The sequence below is a fragment of the Rhagoletis pomonella genome, unplaced genomic scaffold, assembly GCF_013731165.1.
Source record: "Rhagoletis pomonella isolate Grant_MI unplaced genomic scaffold, Rhpom_1.0 Rhpom_scaffold_00005, whole genome shotgun sequence".
Classification (NCBI taxonomy): Eukaryota; Metazoa; Arthropoda; class Insecta; order Diptera; family Tephritidae; genus Rhagoletis; species Rhagoletis pomonella.
The window spans coordinates 70,417,277-70,443,246 of NW_023458559.1; the positions used below are offsets into that span (position 1 = coordinate 70,417,277).

Sequence of the window (25,970 nt, forward strand, 5' to 3'; positions counted from 1 at the left end):
ACTTGAACTTGCCCTATGTTAAAGTGAATAGTAGTGTGTAGTAAACGACAAAATCTTTATTTTAACTACATTTAGAGCAAAGTGAAAAGTGTAAAGTAAATAAATACTGCTGTTTATACACATTTTTTGTTTGTGTTGTTTTATAAATTATCACTTTCCTATTTGCCGCAAAAGTACTTTTGTTTAAGCCCCGCTTTTGTTGGGAGATCGTAGTGATTTTTTGCTCCTTCAAGTGTTTTGACTATAACCAAAAATGTCTTCGTCTACGCGTGCGCAAATGTGCTTAGTCATTTTTGTTTGCTTCCTCTGTGGAAAGGTGCAGTTTTCGCATGCAGCAACTGAATATAATCGTTACTTGGCGCATATTTTTCAAAAATATGGCACAGGTGGCACAATTTCATTCGAGGTGAGTGGGAAATGAGAATTTGAAACATAAAATTTTTACGCCTTCGTTTAGCGATTGTACCGAACCAATTTCCAAACCAAGAACACATTGCAAAAAAAATTGTTGTGTAGATGTTTTTGTAGGAGAGTTTTTAGGGTTTCAAAGACAAAAAAGTTAAGGAAAAATTGAAAATAAAGGCGAAAATGAAAATAGTGGAAAATAAAGTAACTGAAAGGGTAAGAAAATTTATTGAAATTTGTCGATAGGTTTCGAAATAAATTCAATCAAAAAAGATTCTGTTATCGAAAGTTACTGAAATTTATCCAATCATCGAACTTTATAGTTATCAATGTTTATTGAGTTATCGCAACGTATCGAGTTTTTTAAATTAATCAATGTTTATTGAGTTGTCGAAATTTATGGGCACAGAAACTTAGTTGTCGAAATTTACGTATTGTTACCGAGCTATAAAAATTTACGGGATTATCGAAATTTATTAAGTTAATGAAATTTACCAAGTTATGCATATTAATTGAATTATCGTTATTTATAGAGTAAACGAAATTTATCGAGAATCATCGATATTTATTGATTTACTGAAATTTATCAATTTGTCGAATCGAAGTTTTTTAATTTTCTAAATAGATCGAGCTATCGAAATTTCAAGATTATATAAGTTTATCGAGTTATTATCGAATTTTATCGTGTTACCTGAGTGTAACGAGTTAGCGAAATTTGCCTATGGCTCTCGAGAAATATAGAGCTATCAAAATTAAATGAGTTATCGAAGTTTATACAGTATCCAAAGCTTATCGAGTTATCGATTTATATCGAGATGTATTTCCATTTTTGTGTTATCGAAATTTATCGAGCCCTTGAGACTCACAATTAATGAAATTTATCGAAATTAGTTATCAGATTTTGTTGAGTTATCGGATTTTAGTGGTTTATCGGTACATTCCGTATCTGGTCAATTCCAAATCCAGCCAAGGTCCTCCAAAGACCTTCAAAGGTACTAAGAAAAATTGTAGTCACGTTTTACTCCAAATCAGGAGACTTTCGGGTAAGTCATTTTGTTTCTATAAGTTAAACGACGTGATAAGTTATAAAACCGCTCCAAGGGTCTTAAAAACTGGGAAAAACGGTGTAATTTCGACAGTAACTGGCACTCCTAGTTTTAAGTAATGGATAAGCGAATCGAAATCAAGTGCGCTCGTACAATAACTTAACCATTGCATTTTTTTCTTACCAACTCCTTAATAAGCGCATCTCTCAGTTTAGCCATAAGCATTCTGTTTGCTTCCAACACATCCGCTAGGTCCGATGATGCCCAATTTATCTTCCTGGCTTAGGCTTAGGAGATATCTCGAGCTTCAACTTCTTTGTTTCACTTGTAGCTCCGTGTTTGCCAATGTGAGCCAATATGGCCCTGTGTCCATCCACAGAAATATCAACAGACGTGGTTCGCTGGGCGGTGGTCAAAGGAACTAGCCTTTGAACTTCCCGTACTATGACCTAAGGCGACATTACTTTAGGTGAGTGCGATTACACCAGCTGTGTGCCCTCGTAGTTGGTTTTCTCTGCCGTAAAGCAGCTCGTGCGGTAGTTCAAGCTAAACAAATTAGAAAATGTGTTTTCAAAAATTTTAACCTTCAATAGGATAATAAAAAAAAACTAAAAGCGCAGATTTCCTACAATTGAGCTCCACTAGTGCAAAATTTTTATTTTGGGAAGTATTATAGCACGCTGCGGTGATCTCAGTACAACTCTTTATTCCAAAGTTTGTAAGTAATAAAACTTTATAAATACATACGTTTTTTATATCGAAATTAAAAAAATTACGAAAGCATACATATCGTATATCGCAAAAACAAGCTTAAACCACTTTAATTTATGCCCTCAAATGAATATTAAAGCAAAATATGAACAAACGCAAAATCGCTAAATGCACTGAGCCGTGATAACATGTGTGTTTACAATACAATGTTACCGGTATAATTACTGGCAATTACAGTGTCACAGTGCACATACAAAAATTCTTATTAATCTTTTGCTTTAAGTTTGAAAGAGATAACATGTTGAACAACATCTGATGAGTTTACCTTTCTGCTTTTAGTTTATTTGATTAAAATCTTACTTTTTTATTTTCATGCAATCGCCAAAAAAATGCAACCTCCTGAACAGGTACACAGCTGAGGGGTCATACATACTACCCGATTGAAAATTTCGGGAGCTAAAATATCTCCCAAAAGGCCTTTCTGAAAGTCATTCCTTTCCCTTTTCTTTTTTGTATGGAGTGACACAAATCGTAGGGCTTCTGATTTCGCTTTTGTAATACGCTCTTTAGAAAGCCTTTTGGAGTAGTTTTTTTTTGAACTGTTTTAATTCATAAAAAAATCATAATCATGTAAGGCACTTTTTCAGCCCTTTTTGGGTAAGTCCTTTAGAGCGGTTTCACTAAAGATAGCCTATCTAAATCTTCTAGTTATGCATATACAAAATAGCAGAAATGATCAAGAAGCGCATTGTTCTCAAAGAGAGAAATGTTAGCAAAAGTACGCGAACGCAAAACCAGCAAAAACTTGCAAGTTTTTAATACAGCCGATCGAAATTTTGTTTACATACAAAAGCACAAAACAGAAAACATGGAAAGAATATAAATTTAATTATATCAGAAAAATGAAATGCCAGAATCGAAGCAACTGTACTTATGAGAAATGTATGGGTACCATATTCCCTTGTATCTTCGTCTTTGATTTGGATGATAAATGTCCTGGTCGACGGGTTCAGGCTTGTGACAGCCCTAGCCTACATTGCCATTTAGAATGAACTATCGCTTTAAAGTTAGACGAAGACGAAGACTCAAGATGAAGACGAATACGAAAACAAATACGAAGAATAATATAAATAGGAATAGGAATAGGAAGACGAAGACGAAGACGAAGACAAAGGCGAAGACGAAGACGAAGGCGAAGGTGAAAACGAAGACAAGGACGACTATGAATGCAAAACTGTAGACGAAAACGAATACGAAGGCGAACATGGAGATGGAGATTAATACGAATGCGAAAGAGAAAACGAAGTCACACTCGAAAACGACTGCAAAGCCGAATACGAAAACGAAAATATAGCAGAAGAAGAAGATGAATACAAATATGAATACGAAGGTGAATGCAAAGACCAGGAGGAATATGAAGTCGAATACGAAGGAATATGAAGTTGAATATGTACACAAATATTTATTAAGTGTAATAAAAATGTTTGCAATATGAACTAACTATGACTATTGGGACATAGTAGGCTCTGATAAAATATTAGAAGGCGTTCGTAGCTTTCGATAGAAGAGAAATGGAGTGACGAATTCTATGAGCTTCATAATAACTTGGACAAAACGATCTGTCTAAACTTGGAGTGGGAAACTGGCGTACCTTCGCTAAGGAGAAAGGCAATTAGCGATTTTTTTTTGTTTCTTTATAGATCCAGGCGAGAAAACAGTTGTAGTTCCAAATAGGGAAAAGAGGGCGAAGTGTATTTATAAGCGTAATTTTTTTACCTAAAAATTATTTTTTCCAGTTTTGTAAAGGAAATGTATATACATATACAATTCTTAAACCAGAAAGGCTTAATTTATTTGAGCTAAAAATAACATTTTAAAAAGTTAATACATTAATGCACAATATTGTCACGTTAAATTTCAATTTCATTGTGCACTTAAATATTTGCACGTTTATATGCACTCGTATATATTTACATACATACATACCTATGTAAAACACTTGTCATACTTCCTTCATGAAATTTCTTTTTAAATCCGGCAGGTTTATTCTACATGTGTACTTAGATACATATGTATGTATGTATACATATATACTAGACCATACCACCTTACAAGTAAGCAAAAAAATTTCGCCGTACAAACCTGAGTCTAAAGTATTTCTGCAAGAAAATTTCGAAAAGAAACATTTTTTTTTGCCGAATCTAGTGGACGACTTTTTACATTTTTCGGTGGCACCCACGTTCGGCAACAAAAATTTTTTTTCTGAAATATCTCCAGTCGAATAATCGAAATACTTTCTTAGCAAAATTTGAATTATTTTTGGTTAGCTTTAATTTAGTGACTTTAGGGTGGTACGTTAGGGTGATAAGAACTGAAGAACTGATATATGGTGGGAAAATACTAGAACGGGGTACTTGAGGTCAATGCTTTTTGAAAAAAAAAAAAAATAATTCTTTTGAAGATAAAAATATCGATACATCATACTTTAAGATCCTACTTTAAATGCCGAAGATATAACGAAAAATGTAAAATCGACCACAAATAATTGACATTTAAGAAAGTGTGAACAAGACATCGAAAACCACAGAAAATATTTTGAGACATAATGCAAAATTATGAGAACATAAAATTATGAAACATAAAATTTTGATGGGTTCATTACAAAATAAATTTTTTTCTCGAAGTTGTTTTTAGAAAAAATGTTGCCTTTTCATTGCCCTTTTCTTAGTATTTGTGCGTAGATGGCACTCAGAAGGAAAAATTTTACGGTAGAAAAGAAAACGTCATAAAATATATTCGACACAGGGGTGTACGGCAAACTTTTTTGTCTGCTACAATCTAATGCACATACACACATGTACTTTAGTGAGTTTCGGTCTTCATACACAAGAACAAATACAGTAATTACCCCTTTGAAACCCTACGATTTTGGTACAGTAAAAAGCTTTCACCTTAGCCACGCCTCTAAAGCAGACAAAATGGTTATTTCTTTAGAACGTGTAATAAACCATTGAAAACATATGTATGTAGATATGTACGAGTACATTTGATAGCTATGAAACCAAAATCCTCCTGATGTAGGCTTTCAAACTAGCGGAGGGCGTTTATAAATTTGTTCTCATGTTCCAGTCTAATGTAGCTTAGCAAGTGCAACACGAGCATATAGTCAATGGCTTCTAGACAGGTCAACTATCCGCTGTAGTGTTGACTATCTAGCCACGTACGTACATACATATGTAGTATAAGCATGTATGTAGACATACATATGTAAATTGTACACCTCTTATCAAACCCCACTGTTTCATCTTTTAATGGGGTCGTCACTACCTACATATATTCTTCTCACTTGATCTTCAAATCTGCTCGATCTTAAGGAGGCGCTACAACTACGTTTAATATCAGTCGCTACTCGAATTTCTTTATTTTTCATGTTTTAAGAGAATTTCTATTTAGTATGTAGTATATAGGAACGTATGTGTGTACGAGCATGTATCTTCTTTGATAACGACGATGTGATGAGATTTTATTAAATTTATGGCCGTAGATTTTTGCACACAGCGCAAGTGCTTATGCAGTGTTGTATTTATCTCTGGTCAAAATACCCTATAACGAGCCATGAAGATCTTCTCGTAACTATGGTCGATCAAGTATTTCGGTATGGGCACATTTGATACGTTTCAGATGAGAATACCTTGATAATTTATGTTTGCTAAAATTTTTGGGTTTAAGTAATTTTTATTAATTAATTAATTAATAAGTATAAAGCTCTCAATAAAAACGAAAAATTCATATAATGACGTTCAAGAAATGGAAAATACATTTTTTCTATCAAAATTTTTTTAACAAGTCTGCAGCTCTCAAGAAAAATTGTCTTTATTCTATTTAATTCTTCAAGAAAATTTACAGCAAAGACAAAGTACTAAGCAATAGAAATTGTGCAAAATATTTCTACAGATTTTCCTTGAGATCTGTATACTAAGCTTTCGAATGGAACACTTATAGAGCCTTCTTCAACAAATCCTTTAACTGAGTTTTAAAAAGTTCCAGAACCCCGGTATTACAGTACGTCTAATTAAAACTAGGGGTTGACTTTTACGAAGAACAAGCATTTACTGTTCCACCTTATGGAGCATTGAGGTAATTTGTGGAGAGCAAACTCTTCAAACCTGTACCTATGCCAGATCCAGCCGCTGCTGCATCCTGTTACCACCCAGCTCCATCGTGGAGGGTATACATACAGAGGATGTGAAGACTGGCCGTTGAACTGTCCGCTAACAAACAATAGATCGACTCTCTACATATTGCATTGTATACAGACCACCAGTTGACTCATCTGTTAACGTAAAGTGCATCTACCTCGATTCTGAAATGCGGCACACTAAGTAAATTGGCCCTCGCAACTGCTTATTACATTGGAGATGAGAATGGGTAGTTCCGCGCAGCAGAAAAGTCGCCGAATAGATTATCAGCTTAAAACTCATCATATTAAGGTATATTCTTGCAAAAGCCGTGGTATAAAATCTAAGAGTCTGATGAGTCCACCTAAAGTTTTTGCACCTTGAAATTAGAACTTATCCACAACTTTTTGCACTAGATTACGTGAACTATTCGCGAAGAAAGGAGGCGATAACAAAACTTTTCGTTGCGTGAGTTTTGCATGAGTTTGTAATGTTTAAATATTAAAATTTATTCACTGAGAGCCACTTTTTCTTGGGTGGTAGTGATAGCATAGCTACTTATATATATATATATTCATGTACTTTTGCAGAAACGTTCTTGAGATTACATATTGTTCTTGTACAGAACTAAGCCAAACCGGAAAATTTTCTTTCCAAACAATGTCACCACCAGTGTGACCAGATGATCACAAAGCGAGGCCAAATTGGTTTTGAAAAAAGGTTAAAAAAGTCATACTCTATTAAAAATTAAGTTAAAAAGTAGTCCGTATATTCATTCCTTAAAAACTCTTCGCCAACTCGAAAAGTTCCGCTAAACCGATTTCCTTTAAATAAATATTTGAATCCTTCCTAGTAGCAGTACTTCAAGGTATGCAAGAAAACCTAAAAAAAATTGTAAAAATAAGATTGTTTTCTACATTAGAGTGCACTAGCTTCAAAAATACGTTTTAAAGCAAATTTTGTAGTATTCTTTTGTAAAAACCTAAGAAAAAACTAAGAAAGTATGTTCGCAAAGACATGGTACTTTGCTCCGTTATTGTAATATTTCAACGGTAAACACTAGATTTTGGAATATTAAGTAATTTTGATATGGTAATTATTTTTATAAATTCCGGTCCGAATTTTACTATGAATATTTTAAGTAAAAAAAGGCTGAGGCTTGAGGTCTCAGGCTATGGTTTAAAATTTATTGCTAAGTATAGCCTCAAAAAGGCTAACCTGGTAACACTGGTCACCACTTCTTTTGACCGCAATTCTAGGTACCATAGTAACATTTTAGTTTATGCGGCTATGAAATTTTGTAGAAATTCTGGCCTTGCATATTTCATGGGTCGATATTTTCTTACCAGCTTATGAGATGGTAACAGAATTTACCGGTGCGCAGCGTTATTTAGCGGTAAAAAAAAAAATCTTGATACCAACGCAGAATAGGCCTGTTAGAAAAGCGTTTCTTTACAGCAAGTAGTAGCTATTTTCTTAAACTCCCCACCGCAAAATATCATACATATGTACATACATACATATAAGACTACCGTTACATTCACAGATAACAAGCTCTGACATCGGTTATTTGATAAGCACCATACTTCAATTACATTTAACTAAATATGTAAGTATGTATGTAGGTGAATCGTAAGTAATGAAGTAGAAACTAAACTTTTAGATGCATAACTTAGATACGAATTAAAATGCTTTTATTCAGTTGATTTCTGACTTCTAAACGCTCTACATACATATGTAAGTATTTACATACTTAATTAGAACGCTATGCTGTAAAATGAAAATTGTTTTCTGTTGCTGCATTCGGTTCTATTATTACGCCTAATTAACAGTAAGATTATTACTTAAACAAACACTAGAATAGATGTTGACAGCGCAAGCTTTTGACGTGTGCACTTCTGTATATGTATGTAAATATATTCATACGTCTGTAGAATGCATCAGAGCGTCAAAAAAATTGTGTAAGTAATAATATGAATGTTGGTTAACTAAACTATTTTTATTTCATAATTAACTTTTATTATATTTATTAAGATCAAACAAAGCCTTGATGAAGTGTGGATGGCTTTTTTAAGAAATGCTTACTTACCAATATATTTTTGATGTGTAAACATCTTAGCTCCCGGTATGGGCTTAATTTGCTTCTAGTGTCATCATAAACCACGCAGTCTTGGGTCCGAGTCCCACGGCTAGTAGATTTTTCATTGCTAATTTTTAATCAACGCCATTATTACTTTTTTATTGTAATTGTAGTTGTTGTGTGTGTTGAAAACATCTGCTCAGGCAGCTCTTGGAGTGTTCAAGAGAAAGATTCTGTGGAAGATTTACTGGTCACGGCAAAAACCACAGACAAAGGAAAGATGAGCTTCATGAGCAGGGAACGGATTTTTAGGACCCAAAAACCTATAAAAAAGGCAAAATAAAATAACGAAATAGGAAGGAAAAGGCACTAGGTATTGCAAAAAAGGCAAAAAAAGGCAAAACAAAATAGCGAAAAAGGCAGGAAAAGGCACTAGGTATTGCAAAAAAAGCAAAATAAGGCACTAAAAAGACAGAAAATACGAAGAAAAATCAAAAAATACATTTATTTTAGAAATGTTTATATTACAAGTAAAAAGAGAAAAGCTATGAACTAGTTTCATTATATGAGTAATTTGTACTATGAATCTTTGACTATTTTATCCTTTCGGGTTTCTAACTCATAAAACTTTAATCTGTATAGTTGTAGTAACATTGAACCACAAGATGCATTTTGAAGTTCTCTGGCGGCATTTTCATTCGATTTTCGCGAAGAAAAGCCTTGAATATACTAAATGTGTGCTCGACGTAAGTTGATACAAGTGGAGCCCAATTTAAATAAAGAACGTCTGAAACGTTCATATTATCAAAAATAAGTGCGTTTTCCTCGCCCTTTATAATTTTATCCACACCCCTTATTGTCTCCAAGCCTTCGTTAGCTGAGAAAACCGCTTTGAATTTTTACAACACCAATTTGACAAGAGGTCCCTGCGCTTCTATAAGCCGCATGGGCAATGTGTACATTTTTTAATCTTAAAAAAATTGTAAATGCTATAATCACTTTTTTAAAGTTAGAAAAGGCAAAAAAAGGCAAATATCTTAAAAAAGGCAAAAAAAGGCATCATCAAATGTGTATATATGGAATCAGGGAAAGCTAATTCGTTGACATTCTTAATCGAATATACTCTATCTCTTTAGCAGAAAAAAAGGCAATTTCCATAAAATCCGTTCCCTGTTCATGAGCTTTACTATGATACATATAGACATATTGCGGCAGATCAAAATAAATCGGCTCCTTTGGGTGCTATGATGAAAAGACTAGTTAGAGAACGATTTGGCTTCACTTGCCATTTCAAATTGGCGTCAGTTAGCATTGAAAATAAACGACTATGTGCCAATACGTTTAAATTACCGCGTGTATTTCACCGATTTTACAACTTTTTAATATGTGTTAAAAAAATTAAATAACAAATAACCCGTTCAAGAAATTTGTGATATACATATTTTCCCATTATGAGAAATCCCCGTTTCAAAAAGCATTATTTAGTAAGACATCATTAGTCAACTCGTAAACTCTTTCAATTAAAATGTGCATTAATTTAAACTATGTACATATATGAGTCAGCTTTGCGTTTTTTCATGCCGTTTTCTATAGCAAATTAAAAAAGCGTTTTTCTATGGCACATATTAAAAAGATTTAAATAATGTGTATATATATATGTAATAAACCGGAAGTAACTAATAAACATTATTTGGTGAGAATTTTTTTTCTGAATCGGTAAAGTAAAATTTTTCTCTGATATCAACGTAATTAAGTTATGTTATACTTAGCTTTATAATATTCTTAATGCACAGAGTTATCCATTTCGTCATTTCGAAACCGACGTGTTCTTACTAGATATTCGCGCAACTTTGCTTTAAAGCAAATCTGTTTCTGTTAATAACGCCAAATAAAGTGGCATGCTTTTTATCGAAAGAAGATCATTTATTTCCTTACCATTTATCAACAAAACAAAAACTGCATAACTGAAACAAAAAGTGCACTACCAAGTTAAAATAGTTGTATAATCTTTAGAAACTAGAAAATTTTAGTTGGTGAAAAAATAGTTTGAGCCAAGTTTGCAGGCCCAATGACAGGTCAATTGGAGAGGAAATTACAAGTCGTTTCTCGAAAAAAATTTCCAAGCAGAATTGTGTCACATGGTTGCATTTGGGAGCCAATAATTTGAATGGAACAAGCTCGTTAGTATGAAAATTACTCAAACCCCAGCGATTTAGTAATGAAGGTACATAATTTATAAGAAAAAAATGTGTATTAATAAATATAACACTACCAATAAGCAGATTTCTTTACTGTTCCATTTATTGTCACACAAACAATCCAAGTAAATATTTTGGGCAAAAATTCGTGCACGTATTCATAGAATCACATTTGTATGTAAATGAACAGATGGACAATATAAATTCAATAACCGACATGTGTCAGTTCATAAAGAACAATTAAACACATGAGTGGTCTAGAATAACCTGAATATTTTAAATAAAAAAATGTATGTACCTAAATGTTTATGTGTATATAGTACATACATGTCTGTATATATATACCTATGTATGTACATAGACACAAGTACAAACATTACATTCACTTTCAAATGAAATTGTGCTAATCAGCCAGTTGCTAGCAGCCGACAGCACCGCTAAGGTGCTAGTTTCCCAAACGTCTAGAAGTGTATGAAAGTATTTCCATATATGATGGCTTATGAATTTAAAAATGCTGCTAATGCCGCTGAAAAAAAAAACAATTGTTATGGCAAAGTTTGCATGCAAATATGCTAGATATTGTGCGAGTGCATATAAAAATTATACAAATTATTATGTATTTGTTAGAATCTTGGCTACATATATGCTCGTTAAATTCTATGAGAATTTGTATGCATTTCGCATAGAATTTACACTTTTAATGTCGCCACCGTCAGCGTCTCCAAAGCGGATGGGTGGTGTCGTCGGCGAGTCGGTTGCTATTTATGTATGTATGAAAGCATGTGCCTTGCTACGAAATCCTTTCTGAAGTCATACCCACAGTGAATTCCTTTTATTTTCATAGCAATCATTCGGTTGCAGTCTTATTTCACTTCTTTGTAAAATACCTCAGAACAATTTCAGTAGTAAATAGGTATGTAGATAAGTAGTCTTCTTAGCCACAGTTTATAATTCTAACGTAAGGCTCTGGAAAATAAATGTACCAAACGTTTTTCTTTTTTATTGTACCCATTTCCAGTAGGGTATGAATAAGTATGTGGTTCTTGGTAGAAAATTGTAAACTCTTCCAGGGTGCGATACGAAGACTCATGCCTTCGTTTTTATAACAAATTAAAAAAAATAAAACTGTATAAAACTTAGTAGTCTTTTCGTCTAATTTGCTTAAGATTTTGGTGCGCTATCCCGCTTCCTACATATCTTAAAATTGATGTTAATTAGTCTCGCTTAAAACTCGGCTCGCGAATATATGTATATTTCGTGCGGCCAATTCGATCCTCACCTACTTATATACCTACATACATACATATGTATCTATACCTCAGGCGTATGCGTTTGCCTATATGTATATGTACTCGTAGCTAAGCGTGCGAACGTTACTCAAAACGCATGCGTGACTGAAATGAAGCGTATATAATGCCAATAAACTTTTGGTATGTTTTTTTTTTTTAGTTTACCTTTTATTGGGATTTTCTATTGAAAAGCAAATATTGCAAAACTATTGTTATTTATATTTGTATGCCGGTCAAATCGTTTGTTACATTTTAAGGCTATAAACGCAATAGATTAACACATTTTTTTGTGAATGCAAATATACACAGCAACAACGATAAAACTTATGTATGCATGTTCAAATAGTAGATGTACGCAAGTATGTATGAGTGTGCATATTTATTAACAGATGTAAGTAAATTCATAAGTGCGCCTGGTTATTAATTTTTAGCATTTTGTCGGTGGCTCTCAAATGAAGGTGCGTAAAAATAACAACTGTACTACTGTAGTGTGTAATGTATATATGCTCATACATAATTACCAACCGCTGTTCGCTTGCCAAGCAACCTACATATATACCTACTAGTAAGCATTCGATTTATTTGTATCGCTTTTTTACGTAACCCAAACTAAATGTTGTAAATCTTAGCCAAAGGTGTTGCTGAATTACCACTAGCTCGCTTTTTTAATTTGTAACCGCTTTTTTTTTGTAATAGTAACTTAAATTAAGAGTGTAAGAGCCTTCAAGCATTGTATGGGGCGCACAGTGTTAAAGACATTTTAAAGGTCTGATCAAATTAAAAATTATCTTGACCTTAAAACCGACATTAAAAAGTGCAATTTTGGATTTATTTTTCTTTTTTTGACTTAAAACGCATGCAATGAACTTTTTACAAAAAAATTTTAAATATATATTTTTCGTTTCTTGCGCCAAGGACTCTATTTCCATGGCAAAAATATGTTTAACACTTTTTAAAATTTCATTGCATATTGTTTTTAGGTCAAAAAAGCAAAAAAATGCAAGTTTTCTATTTTTGAAGTTAATTTTTAGAGTCAAGATATATTTTTATCAAACGATAATATTTTTTCTGAACTCTCCATCTCAAATGCTTTAAAAATTCTGTTTTCGATATATGAAATTTTGTCACACTAAAATTTGTATTTTTCACACTGTGGGGCGTATACGTAACATTTCCATACTTTCAATTATTATTCAATTTTTCTGCGCTATTTTGTATATACATACATATTTACATAAAGCGGCGAATTCATAGTTTAAAAGCGTTTAGCTAATGCTTTAGTTCGCAAAGTTTGTTAGTAAAAATTTTATGAATATTTTTTAGAGGGGCGCATTTCACACATTTTTAGTAAGTAGAAATGTTGTGACTGAAAATCAGAAATCTCTAATTATCTCTACCTATTGGAGCGGAAATATGGATAATATCAGTTGTGCACGGTAATTAAGCAGGGAAACGTTTAAATAGGGCAATAAAATAAGCTGACTTTTCCGGAACGCTTCTTTGATTCCGGCCAAAAATTAACGAGCAACTTTGAATAGATCAATGGCACATGCTTATAAGAATAGAGAGTAAAAAGGGCAATAACTACAGTGTTCATAATTATGTCAGCCGAGTAAGGGGACAAAAATCTTCCTTAACGATTTTTTTTTTTAGAAAAGCAAATAAAATCTATGGAAATTTGACAAAACAACTTTCATTTCTTCAAGACCCAATGATCGGATCTATACCAAATTAGTATGGGACAACCTCGAAGGAACCACCTTTCCTTAAGAAAAACGCATAGAAATCGGTTTACGTGGTCCAAAGTTATGCGGTAACATACATAAAAAAATTATTTATATGAATTGACAACCTCCTCTTTTTTTTGAAGTTGGTTAAAAATAACATACAATTATTGAAGCTACTTAGAACCGAAAAAGTATCGGAATCCCAAGATGTCATAACGAGTCATATTGTCATACTTAATGGCATAAATGTTGCGATAAATAATTTTAGAGTAATTTCGAGTCATTGCAATTGTGATTCTATGGCAGTAAATATGACGGTTTTGAATCCCTTTAATAAAATCTTGCCTAAATTTCTTTTTATTTAAACCTATTGTCTTTTTAAATTTTAAGAGAAAACCAACATATTACACGGGTTTTTCCTTTTCATATATGTATAACTCATAAAAACAAATGCCTATCATCTACGAATTAATTAAAATAAACTATCAAAAGCCATCTACACAATTAAAGACTCATTATGCGGTTTTTCCAAAGAAATAAATGAATTCAATTCAAACAATGTTGCATGTAAATCAAGTCGTAGATCAATAAACTCATAACAAATAATTCAACGCAAAAAAGGTGATTCTTATGAATAAATAATTTGTTTACCATAGCTACAAGTTAACTAATTTATAATTTTATTATTGCACTGAAAACAAATATTATTTCATTTTTCATATGCATACGGCCCAATGATTTATATTCCATTACACGATACCTGTGATATCAATTAAATAACAGTAACTCGAATTCGGTTGTATCTACATTGGGACGTCTTTTCACATTACTTCGTTATTTAGAATGCTAATTATCTTCTCCAATTTGATATATTTATTTACAGCCTTCGGGCGATTGTTTTTTAGCTTTAATTGGAGCAAAAGCGGCAAAAAAATCAATTTGCTTTTGAAAAAGTGCTCGTTTGCTTATTTATAAAAATGCAATAGACATTTCGTAATTTGATGTTAAGTCAATTAACTAATAAACATACAGCGCAATCCATCTAACATAAACCAAAATCAATATTTATTAGTAAGAAGAAAATGTGCTAAGTAAAATTTTACCGCAAAATATTTATCAACTACTCGTAGCCATTAATAAATAGTTATCGTGCAATTATTACATACCATTTCAGAAAATAACAAGCAACCACTTCTTAAAAATTAGAAAGTTTTTAGTAAACAAATTTCCTCATTAACTCGCCTTAAGCTGCATAATTCTCAAGACTATCATTCCCTATCTCCTTACAGGGTCTCGAACATTTGATGTACAATCTAGGCCTGGGACAAATCGAATTTGAACCTGAACATACGATTGACCAACATCGTCCAAAGGGTTTTAAAACATCGGAGCGGGATGATGATCCAAAGTTGACAGCTTACTTTGAACAGCAAAGTTTGAAATTATCAACGGCCGATGAAGATATTGCAATGTTAAAGGAACGTGATGCGCTGCAGAAGAATACAGATGAATTAGGCCTTCTAATTAGAGAGAAGGAAGTTCTGTTGGAATTCAAGGAGATGCATGATCCAAAGCATCGGCATCCGCGGGAAAGTGGTAAGGAGACAAAGTTCTAAACAAAATTATTAATTTTTACGTGGAATATAACAAAATCAATAACTATTAGCAAGTAATATGCTTAGGGGTTTACTATATATGTAATGAACTCAAACGAGCTTTTAATTCCATCACATTAAGGACCGTAGGGTCGGTAAGATCGCAATTACTAAGATCTTGCGTACCTCTGCGCTACGTAACAGCATAGACACGATTAGTTGGAACGAAATGGAAAGGAAGCGTGTGTGGCCGGAACTGCCAAAACCAACCTTTCCAAGCACTCGGGCAGTATTGCCAGTTGTACTTAAGATGAAGAGATAGTATTTAGAGAAGAGGGATATATAGGTGGTGTGGGAATTCATTGCTCCTCTACAAACTTAACTGACTCCTTTGTAAATTTTAGCAGTTTGTTGAGGGAAAGAGAATGTATCTCATCCATTCTCAATACATCCGATCCAAAAATGAACCATCTAAGCCTGGCGAAGGCTGGACAACAACCGGTAAAATGTTCTGTACTATCCTCATTCTCCAAGCAAGATGTACGCAGTGAATCCTCAATGATGGCTATGGTGACCATATGTCATTCCGATGGATTGTGACCCGTAATCAGTCCTCCCAGGGCTCGTAGATCACGTCTTCTTTGCCTGTGAAGGAATTTTACTATCACACTGTAAGGACTTTTCAGGTGTCAAAACCACACCAACGGCACTCATGAGTTTTTTTATGAGATTTTTGATGTACCCGATCGTTTCCACTATGCTTGTCCCTAAAATTGGATCCGGTCCAATTGGACGCTCCATAGAACTGCAGTTCGCCAATTCATTTTCCAGTTCGTTGCCTTGAATACCAAATTGTCTTAGCACCCGCACAAGTTTAAACTCATTCCACCTTGTAACGGAGTTAAGCCTCAACTTACATTTATGGACTATCTTTGAAAAGGTGCAAGCGGTTTCCAAGGCCTTTAGAGCAACTTGGCTGTCACTGCAGATCTTGACTTTATGTACGTGTCACCTTTCACCAATTTCACAGACTTCCAATAGAAAGACTGTTGCCATTGCACCCAAAGTAGTAAAGCATCTGAAGTTACCAACCGGATGCCATCCAGCTCCAGTACCATTTTCAGCCTTTGAGCCGTCTGTATAAAAAGATTTCACCGATCGTTCCATTGCTCGCTAATAGGAAATCTAACGATATACGTTCTTCCAAAAGAGGCTCCAGGTATCAGTTTGTCAGTAGGTGCCAAAATCAAAGGGCATTGTACTGACAACCTTCTAAACAACTCTCTGTGCCCGTAACTCTGATCGTCGCGCGACAATCAAGAGCAAAATCGACGCGATTAGTTAAATGTAGAGTGTGATTTTCGTTCATGACGGGAGAGCCCTGTTGGTCTGGTCAAAAAGAGCGATACCAGTTCTGAAGCCACACTCTTAAGGGCCCATCAGTTGGTTCTTAAAGTGCATCACTATTTTAGACTACATCATCGATAAGCGATATCGATAAGGCTCATTCTGTGATAATAGGGGAAAACAATCGAATTTTCCTTTTTTTTTTGGATGGAGCAAAGTACAATGACGCTCCAATGTTCAGGTGACAGATGGCGGGAGTTGAAATAGGTGAAAAATGCATATTTTTGGGTAAATTTTTTTCGGTTTCCATAAAGTTTTCTATACGGCCGCTGAATACGAGTGTTTGGAGATGCATACCATCGCTCGACAGATGCCATTATGGGCCAAGATTAAGCTTATTTCTAAAGCAGAAAACAATTCATGGGGCTAATAGATATATACTTAAGTACATACATATCTCCTGTATGTGGCCTATAACTCTGTTTGTTGATTTTGACTATTATTTTAATTGTTCATTCATTCATCATCCCTTAAAATTGCTCAAAGAATGCTGCTTATATCCTAATGAACTTTATTATTTATGGATCAATGTTTTTTTGAAATAAAAATGCTATAAAATAATATACTTGAAAATAAGAAACTCTGAGCTCTACAATTAGGTTAGCAACCTTTATGCAAAAACCTTGAAAATTACACACTATCATTGGTCAATTCAGCATATTATAGATAATCAGTATGACCTCCACTTTGGCGGCAAAAATTAAATAATAATAAGTTGCACTTTCAACAAAGTAAACTCTCACTAAGCGAACAATTTAAATGTCAATTTAGTGACGTTTCTTTCATTCATTGTACCTTGGACCCATCTACTATTTATATATTAGGCGAACCATTTGCAACGTTGCATGCCACTGTGTGAGAATAACGTGCCATTTTTGTATAGACATCTACTTATTGAACTTTTAATTTATCTAATTTGCATAATAAGTAGTATGTATGTGTGTCCATAATTTGATGTCAATGTGACTTTTACTTTTCAATAAGAATAAACGAAAGTTACCTTTATTCGAATATGCAGCTATGAGTTCAATCAATAGTAATTGTCAAGTACGGTTCGAGAAATGTACGATGGTTCGAGAGTTTGATGAAAATTATGTCGAGTGTCTTGAAATTTATATACGTACATACATTTACTTCTCATGATACTTTGATACTCATAATTACATTGCGGCGTACTTGCTTAATTACAATACTTTAATAGACTTTAAAGAGACACGCGCGTTCACAAATAAGTATATTTGAGTGCCTAAATATAAGTAACTTTGTAGTATACAATAGAAAGATTGACACACAAGCATGCGATTAAATGGGTACATTTAACAATAGCAAATAATTGGTCTTCATAACACAATTATAATTCGAATGATAATAGCTTTTTTCGCGACATATTTCGTAGTATTAGTTTATATAAGCACAAAACTAAAAATGTTTCAATGTCATTGTGAATTTTAATGACAGCTCTAGCAAGATATTCCCATAAGATGTAAGCTACAACGATATGATTTAAACAGTGCTTGAATAAATTTTCATCGCTTAACCCTTATGTACTAGGTACCAGGTAGCTGAAGTAGATGTTGAAATATGATAGAATAAAACCAGCTCTGTGTGAGATATCAAAAAAATCGTTTTTTTTTTTACGAAGACCCACGACTGCCACTACGTATGGAATTAAGCATCGTTTAAATGTTCGCCATGGCTTTTTATGATAGCGCTTATCCGAGTGGTATAATTTTCAATCTGCAATCGTGATCCTTGCAAAAGCTGGATGTCTTAAGAGAATACTACATACAGTGATCGCGAAGCCTAAGTTTTAATTTCCGTTAAGCTTTCACCCATCCCCACTCGCCCGCTCACTTCTTGAGAGAATAAATATGAGAGGAGAAAGATCATTGATACCAGTCTAACCATGCAGTGTTCCGTGTTATCAGAGAGAAGTTGCAATCTCTAACTATACTAAAGCGCCCAAATCACGAGTCAGCTATGTGGGCTCCCAGTGCCTGTAAGTCTGCTCGTAGTCCTTGCTGCAACGATTTCGGCGGACAGTACATCAAGTAGGATGGTCCTAGAAACCTGTAGTCAGACATGTAAAGGCAACTTACAGAAAGGTGAAAAAAACGATATTCAGTATGAAGATCGTTTTCGCACGAACTTCTACTTGTTTACATGTTTTGTTTTGGCTTTGTTAATTTAGACGCCTGTCAGTCTGCCCTCGTATAAACGCGGCTTTATACATATACCATAGTTTTTTGTGTCTACCATCGTGACCTTATCACCGTATTACTGAAGGACTCACGACTTGTGTTTAAGTTTCAGTTTCGATATGAATAAAACATTTTTTACAGCCATAACCTAAAAAATAAAAAATAAACCAATTCCCTTGTTATAAATTTACAAAAAAGTATTTTTAAAATTTTTGTCAATAAACTCACTCAAGGGCTTGCATTTCATCAAACTTGCAAAAGGTTAACGCTAAGGATATATAAATCAGAGAAAATCGGGTAAAGTCAGCTGCTCTGCTGTAACAACAATTAATTCATTTATTTTTTAGTAAGTTTTTCTTGCATTGTTATACTTTTATGCGATTTGATTGTTTTTTTTTTTTACTTATCCACATTGTTTATTTAGTTTTGTTTTTATTTACCTTTATGCGCATTCTTTTGTGTCACAAATTTCCATTGCGACTACTCGTACGCAGGCAGTGAGTTTCTCAATGCACTGTCAAGTTGTGGCTCTTCCGTATGCAGTACACGTCGTATGAGCAACTGTATTCGTGCGCACTTGCATGTAAATATGTTTGTGTGCGTATATTTAGGTCTCACTTTTTTCGCTTTTTTTTTGTTGCATGCATGTCAGGTTGACTTATTTACACTGCTTTTCCCAATGCCCTGCGGGAAATCGCTATCAAGATTAGTAAGTATTAGTCCTAAGTGTGTCCTATGTATTACTGCAAAGATAAGATTGCACAAGTAACTTCTGCGCATCCCATTTCGGCATTCAAGTGTCTCGTTAATTTATTCACCTTAGTCATTATTTCATTCTTTATTAGCAATTTCTTGCAAAACATATGCGCATGTTTTGTTTAATTTGAAATTTCGCGAATTTTTGTCTGAATGTTTATTTTTAACTTAATATTAGTATTAGCTCAAATAAAGAGATAAAATTTTGGCCATGCATATAGACAACACCTAAATTTGTTTCTTTATCTAGCACGTATTATATTTTCCAAATCAGTCAAGACAACTTTACCTTAAACTTGCCCAAAATTAAGGACAAATAAAGATAAGATTTTGCGACAAGTAATTCATTTCAAAAACTAATCTCCTCGAAAACAAACAGTCCCATAAAACAATTGCAAAACAGATTAAAATGTTAATATCAACCGGAGCGTCAAGGGTGTCAAATGAACTCGGGAAGTATAAAAGGATTTATTGGCACTATGCCAGAAAGCATTTAAAATATTTCGACGGCTTATACATATTCTGCACTTTTCACAAAATAGGGCATTTGTGAACAAAAAAAAAGTATCAATTGTTACAATTTAGAAAAAAAGTATCAAAAATGATACAATTGTATCAAAACGGCAACGGTGCTCCGAAATGTCAATAGAGGCACACGGGGCTATATTTTTAGCCTCCAGAGCAATCTCATAAATGGCAGTCTCAGTGGATTTACCTGGTTGATAGGCAAATTGGTGCTTGTTCAGATGCGGTAACGACATACTGATGCAATATTTTTTCCATACCCTTTACGTAGGACGAGGTACATAGTTGTTAAGCCAACACTTATAATGTCTTAAACGTATAGGTAAATTCCCTCTTACACTACTCATTTTCTACAGAAATCGTACATATATCATCAATCCACTTTTTGACAACTACAACTAGCCCACACGTTCCTCCATTCATGCGTTAACAACATTTATCAATACAAATAAGAAATTTAAGCCAGTAAAAGTTTGTAAATTGAATTATTATGCTAAGTAATTTACAGACAGTTTGACAATTAGTTAGTTTTTAGTGCGAAAAAATATCGCATCGACGCAAACATGCGTAACATACAAAATAGGAACTTCACTTTGAACTGTCAGCTTATAAATAAATACTTCTGTTGCTGCACTATAATTGACATTTTGGCACTTTGCCGGAATGCATACCATTTACGCAGACGTAAAGGCATGCCGCATCCCATTATGGTTCAACGCCGTATTTAATGTGTCTCAAGGTAAACGAACGGACGGACGTGGTTGACAGGCGGTGGGGCAATTAAATACTAACTGTGAATGCGTGCCTCTACTGATAACTCTAATTACTCGTTGTTGGGTTGTCTCGGGAGTGGTGATAAATAAAGCATTATAATCTTAATGCATTTGCTATGCAATTGGACGTCAGTTGAGACAGTTTTTTTTTTTTATCTGAAACAGGTTAGTAGTTGCAGGTTCTGTTTTATGGTGTTGAATAAAGGTTTTTTACTGTATTTATTTTGTGGCTCCTAATAAGCGGGTAAAATTTTCATACATCTCTAATTGAGATTAGGTGGTTTGTTTTGCTTCCGCATTGGACAGAATTTATAACTGACTGAGGTTGATAAAAATTTAAATGCGATTAAGATTAACATTTTTTTTGTGAAATAAATTTTTTGTGCCACAATTAAATGCAGCTTGCGCAGTTTGTAAGATAAAACTATTTATCTATCCGATATGACGTTTGCGTAAGGCATTATTTATTTATTGCGCTCCCTCGACTAGCTTTTGAAGTATTACAGCGCAATTCTGGCAACTATTTTGAAAGCTCTTTACTGTATTTTGAAAGACTAATTGAAAGATCCGCTAACGAGGAGGTCTTGGCGTTATGCTGTTCCCCTTTTAGCAATACTTTTTTTAAGTACATAAATTAAATAAAAAATATTAAATTTTTTCTTTTTATAACAGTAGAAACAAACAAATAAAAGAAAATTTAATTAAACAAAAGTATACAAAAAAAACAGTAAATCGAAAATTAAAAAAATTGCTTCTAAAAATTACATGAAATTAAAAAAACATATATCGTCGTTTAAAGTACAAAACCGCCTATCATCAAAATGCAAACCCGCATATGTGAAGTTGCATAAATTACTTTGTAGAAAGTAAAAAACACTCGGATTTCCAAATGGTTCTTTTTTTACAAAGCAATCGCATTTCTGGCTAGTATATTTCAGGGCGAATGGATAAGTCTTGAGCCAAGCGCTTGTGTGCGCCAATCCAATTTTTGGCAAAAAATGTCAGTTACGCGGTTTTGCAGAACGACGATACGTGGTTTTGTACTTTTAACGACGATATATGTTTTTTGTTTTTAAACCAAATTAAATCGAAAGAGAAGAAAATAGCACTTAATAATTAATTGATTTTTTTTTAATATTTTTATTTTTAAAACAAAATCTAGAAATTAAAAAAAAAACTTTATTTAAAAAAACAACAACAAAAAAATTAAATAACATCCTAAACATGAAATGAAATAAAACTATATATATTTTCTTTCAAAACAGAAAAATCTAAAACCAAAATAAAACTCAGTTGAAAAAATAAAAAATGGAAAAAAATTCTCTTAAATATATATTAAAAAAAATATAAAAATAAATCTTAAAAAGAAAAAAAACAAAACAATCTTAAAAAGAATAAAAAAACAATAAAGAAGAATCTTAAAAAGAATAACAAAATAAATCCATCTGTCTTTCATTTGTCTTACGAAAGACTTCTTACTATATAAGAGCTTCCTTGCCAACTCTTATGTTGTCAACAGTCGTTGCTTGAGGTAATCTGCTCTTTTGCCCGAGTGCAAGGTCACTTGCTCAATTCAGTGAAAAGCTCTTATGCATAACATTTTGCTCGCGCTGCTCCAACAGTCAAAATGGCCGAGTTAGGAAAGCATTGGAGTGCCATTCGAGAAAAGACCCTAAGCTCTTATCCTTCGGCATCGGATTTCCTCAAACAATTATTTTCTTCTTTAATTTAATTTTATTTTGATTTTAGGATGTATTGTTAAAAAAATATAAAAAGAAGTTTATTAAATTTAATATTTAGAAGCTTGGTTGTGTATTTTCTTTTCTTTTTTAATTTAAATTTACATCTCTTTTAATTTTTAGTTTTTATTGTTAAAAAACCTGTTTTTTTTTTAATTAATATTAAGAAACTTATTTTAATTTTTTTTGTTTCCTTTTTAATTTTGTATTTTTCTTTTTTTAATTTTTTGTCTTTTTTAAAGTAAATTTTTTCTTTTTTAGATCTTATTGTTTTAAAAATAAAAAAATATATATATATTGTTTTAATTACATTTTATTTTCCAAAACTTTTTATTGTTATTTTTAACTTTCTATTTATTTAATTTTTAGATGTTATTGTTTAAAAAAAAAATAGTTTTTTTAATTGCATTTAATTTTTAGAATATGATTTTATTTGTTTTCTCTTTTTTAATTAATTTATTTTTTTTATTTAGATCTCTTATAATTTTTAGATTTTATTGTTTTAAAGCCTTATTTCCAGAGAAGTTCGATGGTCAAAAATCAAAATATTTCTCAGCTATTCGAGAGGCGAATATTTAATCATTTGTGTTCTATCTTTTTTCTCTTCCGATGAGCTCATGGGGCTCTTCTGGTCTGTTAAGTAGATGGTGAGGTCCAAGCTTACCCTGCCGCTGCTGACTCTAGTGCGCCCTTTAACCGAATAAGTTGGAGTGGCCCACTCAAGCTCCCCTCTTTCTGCTGTGGTCCTACGCTCAACTCGAATTGATCTATAGTTTGCGTAGAAAACTTTAGCTATATATACTTATATAGATCCGATTGAGGGCAAGATCCGGTGATCGATTAAGTCCAATGTGAATCCTTCACTGGCGAACTCATCTTCAGCCTCATTACCGGCAAAGTTGTGGCGACCATGTTCCCAAGCTAGGTGTACCTCGAAATGACTTCTTAATCAGAGTGGAAAACACTTGCCAAGTCAGGTAGATTGATTAATATTCTTAATCCCAGGTACTTAGTGAAAGCTCTTTCTCCAACTTTATTTTCTAATTTGGAGCCATGGATGTATTCTTGCGGAAGTATCAAATTTCTCATTCCAGTCGGCTCTCGACAGGAGAAGAACTTCGAAGGGTCTATATACTTTTCCCAAAATTTATTGGACCATGCCTATCCTTGACAGCGAATTTTGCAACAGAGACATAATAGTTTTGGAGAACTCTCAAATTTGTGTACTCAAAAAGTATCGTTCCTAAATATTTGTAGCGAATAGCTCACGTGGTTTAAGGACATGAACCTAGGGGCTAATATCATCAAATCAGTTCGCACCACTATTTGTAGACTATTTAAAAGTAAAATTGCTGTGGAAGGCATTTTCCAAAGGGAAATTCCGCTTTTACTTCACTGGATGAATTGACCACATGTCTTTCGATTCTTTACCTCTAAAATAGAACTCCACAATCAATAAAGGATATCCTATTCATAGAAATTTTCGCTTTTGTTTTCAGATGCCTCCATGGATGACACACCCTTATCGCCGAATGTTTGCCTATCCCCAAAGTCAATGCTACGTCTAGTCGTCGACCATGATGACTTACACAAACGTAAGCTATACAAGACCTACACATCCGATGGCGTAGCGAAAACGCACAACTCCGAGGCAGAGTATAATGAGTTCATCAACCAGGTACAGATAACGCCAGTGGCTTTTATGAAACTCTGCCCAGCGCTGTTAGCGCAAATCGACCAGCATGTGTGTGTGCGACCAGCACCGCTAACAAATGGCGACAGCCCCAAGCAGGCATTGTGGAATGGTGAGTGAATATGCAATAGCTACATACTTAGAAAGACCCGAACTTGCTCTAACCGCTTTTTTCTAATTTCTTCCACGCAGCTTGGATTTACGCCAGCATTTCAATATTCATACTCTCCGCATGCGGGCTGCTGGGCATCCTGCTGGTGCCGCTGATGAAAACAATTGCCTATCAGGAGATCTTGAAGTTCCTTGTCGCTGTGGCTGTGGGTACACTGGCCGGTGACGCATTGATGCATTTACTGCCACACGCTCTGGTGCCCGAACATGGCGCGCATGAGTCTAGCACAACAGAGTCTGAACACGACACTCATGAGGCAGTTTGGATCTGTGCATGCGCATTCTTCACTTGCATTTTTATGTACATACTGGAGCATACCTTACCGCTGCTGCGAGGCGAGAACGCCAAAGGACATGGACACAGCCATTCACATGGCGGACACGCACATACGCATAGTCATGCGCACGCACATCACAGTGAGCATGCGTCAGCTGATAAAACATCCACAAATGGAATCGATGCCGATAGCATGGTGTCACCGGTCAACACCGATGCCAAGGAAATCAATATAATGTTGCACGAAACCAAAAAAGATGAAAAGTCGCCATCACGTCCGCTCACACCAGTAGCCTTTATGGTTGTCATCGGTGACGGGCTGCACAATCTCACCGACGGTTTAGCGATCGGTGCCGCCTTTGCCAGCGATCCAGTGACGGGCATGGCGACTGCCTTTGCCGTACTCTGTCACGAACTGCCACACGAGCTGGGCGATTTCGCGCTACTCCTGCAGACGGGAGTGTCGCTGCGACGCGCAGTCTACTTGAACATTGTCAGCTCTGTTTTGAGTTTTGTGGGCATGGCTATTGGGTTGTTCATAGCTGGCGCGCATGGAAATATGACACAGTGGATTTATGCCGCCACAGCGGGTTCGTTTCTCTACATAGCGCTAGCCGATCTTGTGCCGGCAATGAGTGAGGCGGAGACGCATACGGGAGATGCTAAAAGTAAACTTAAGGGTACCCTCATACAGATTGGTGGCATGCTGCTGGGTGGTTTTATAATGTTGGCCATTGCTGTGAATGAAGAGGCGCTGGCAGAGCTTTTTAAGTGAAGAATAAAAGTACCCCCTGGAGAAAAATGAGTATAAATGGAAGGCATACATTCCCGAAATAGCATTTAAAATATTTTGTATGAATTTTTGAAGCACAGTTTTGGTGGACTAATATTTAAACTCCCAGCTAGTTCCGATATTCTGTAAAGTTTGTCTTAAGTGTTAAAGTATTATTAATTATATTTTAGTTAGTTTTAATTTTTAGCTCAAAAGTAGAAACGAAACAGGTAGTTTTAAAGAAAAGATTACTTTAAAGTGCATTGCGAAGTATGTATGTTTATTATTTGTACATTAGACTGCATTACCAAAAAAAAAAAGTTACGGTTTTCCGCCGGGGTTACAAAACCTATTATATTTGAAGAAGTCCACCAAAATATATCGGAAAAATATTCGAATTTACGTGAGCTGGACTGATTTGAAAAAT

The 25,970-nt window shown here is 34.2% G+C and overlaps 1 protein-coding gene across 1 annotated transcript; it reads left to right on the forward strand.

The window, feature by feature from the left end:
* Positions 1 to 238: 238 nt before the first annotated feature.
* On the forward strand, positions 239 to 25,970 carry LOC118739465 (zinc transporter ZIP6-like). The gene is made up of 4 exons (XM_036470819.1): positions 239 to 406; positions 14,924 to 15,230; positions 24,130 to 24,435; positions 24,516 to 25,970. The coding sequence occupies exons 1-4, from the start codon at positions 254 to 256 to the stop codon at positions 25,544 to 25,546; spliced, it is 1,797 nt and encodes a 598-aa protein (XP_036326712.1). The 5' UTR covers positions 239 to 253; the 3' UTR covers positions 25,547 to 25,970.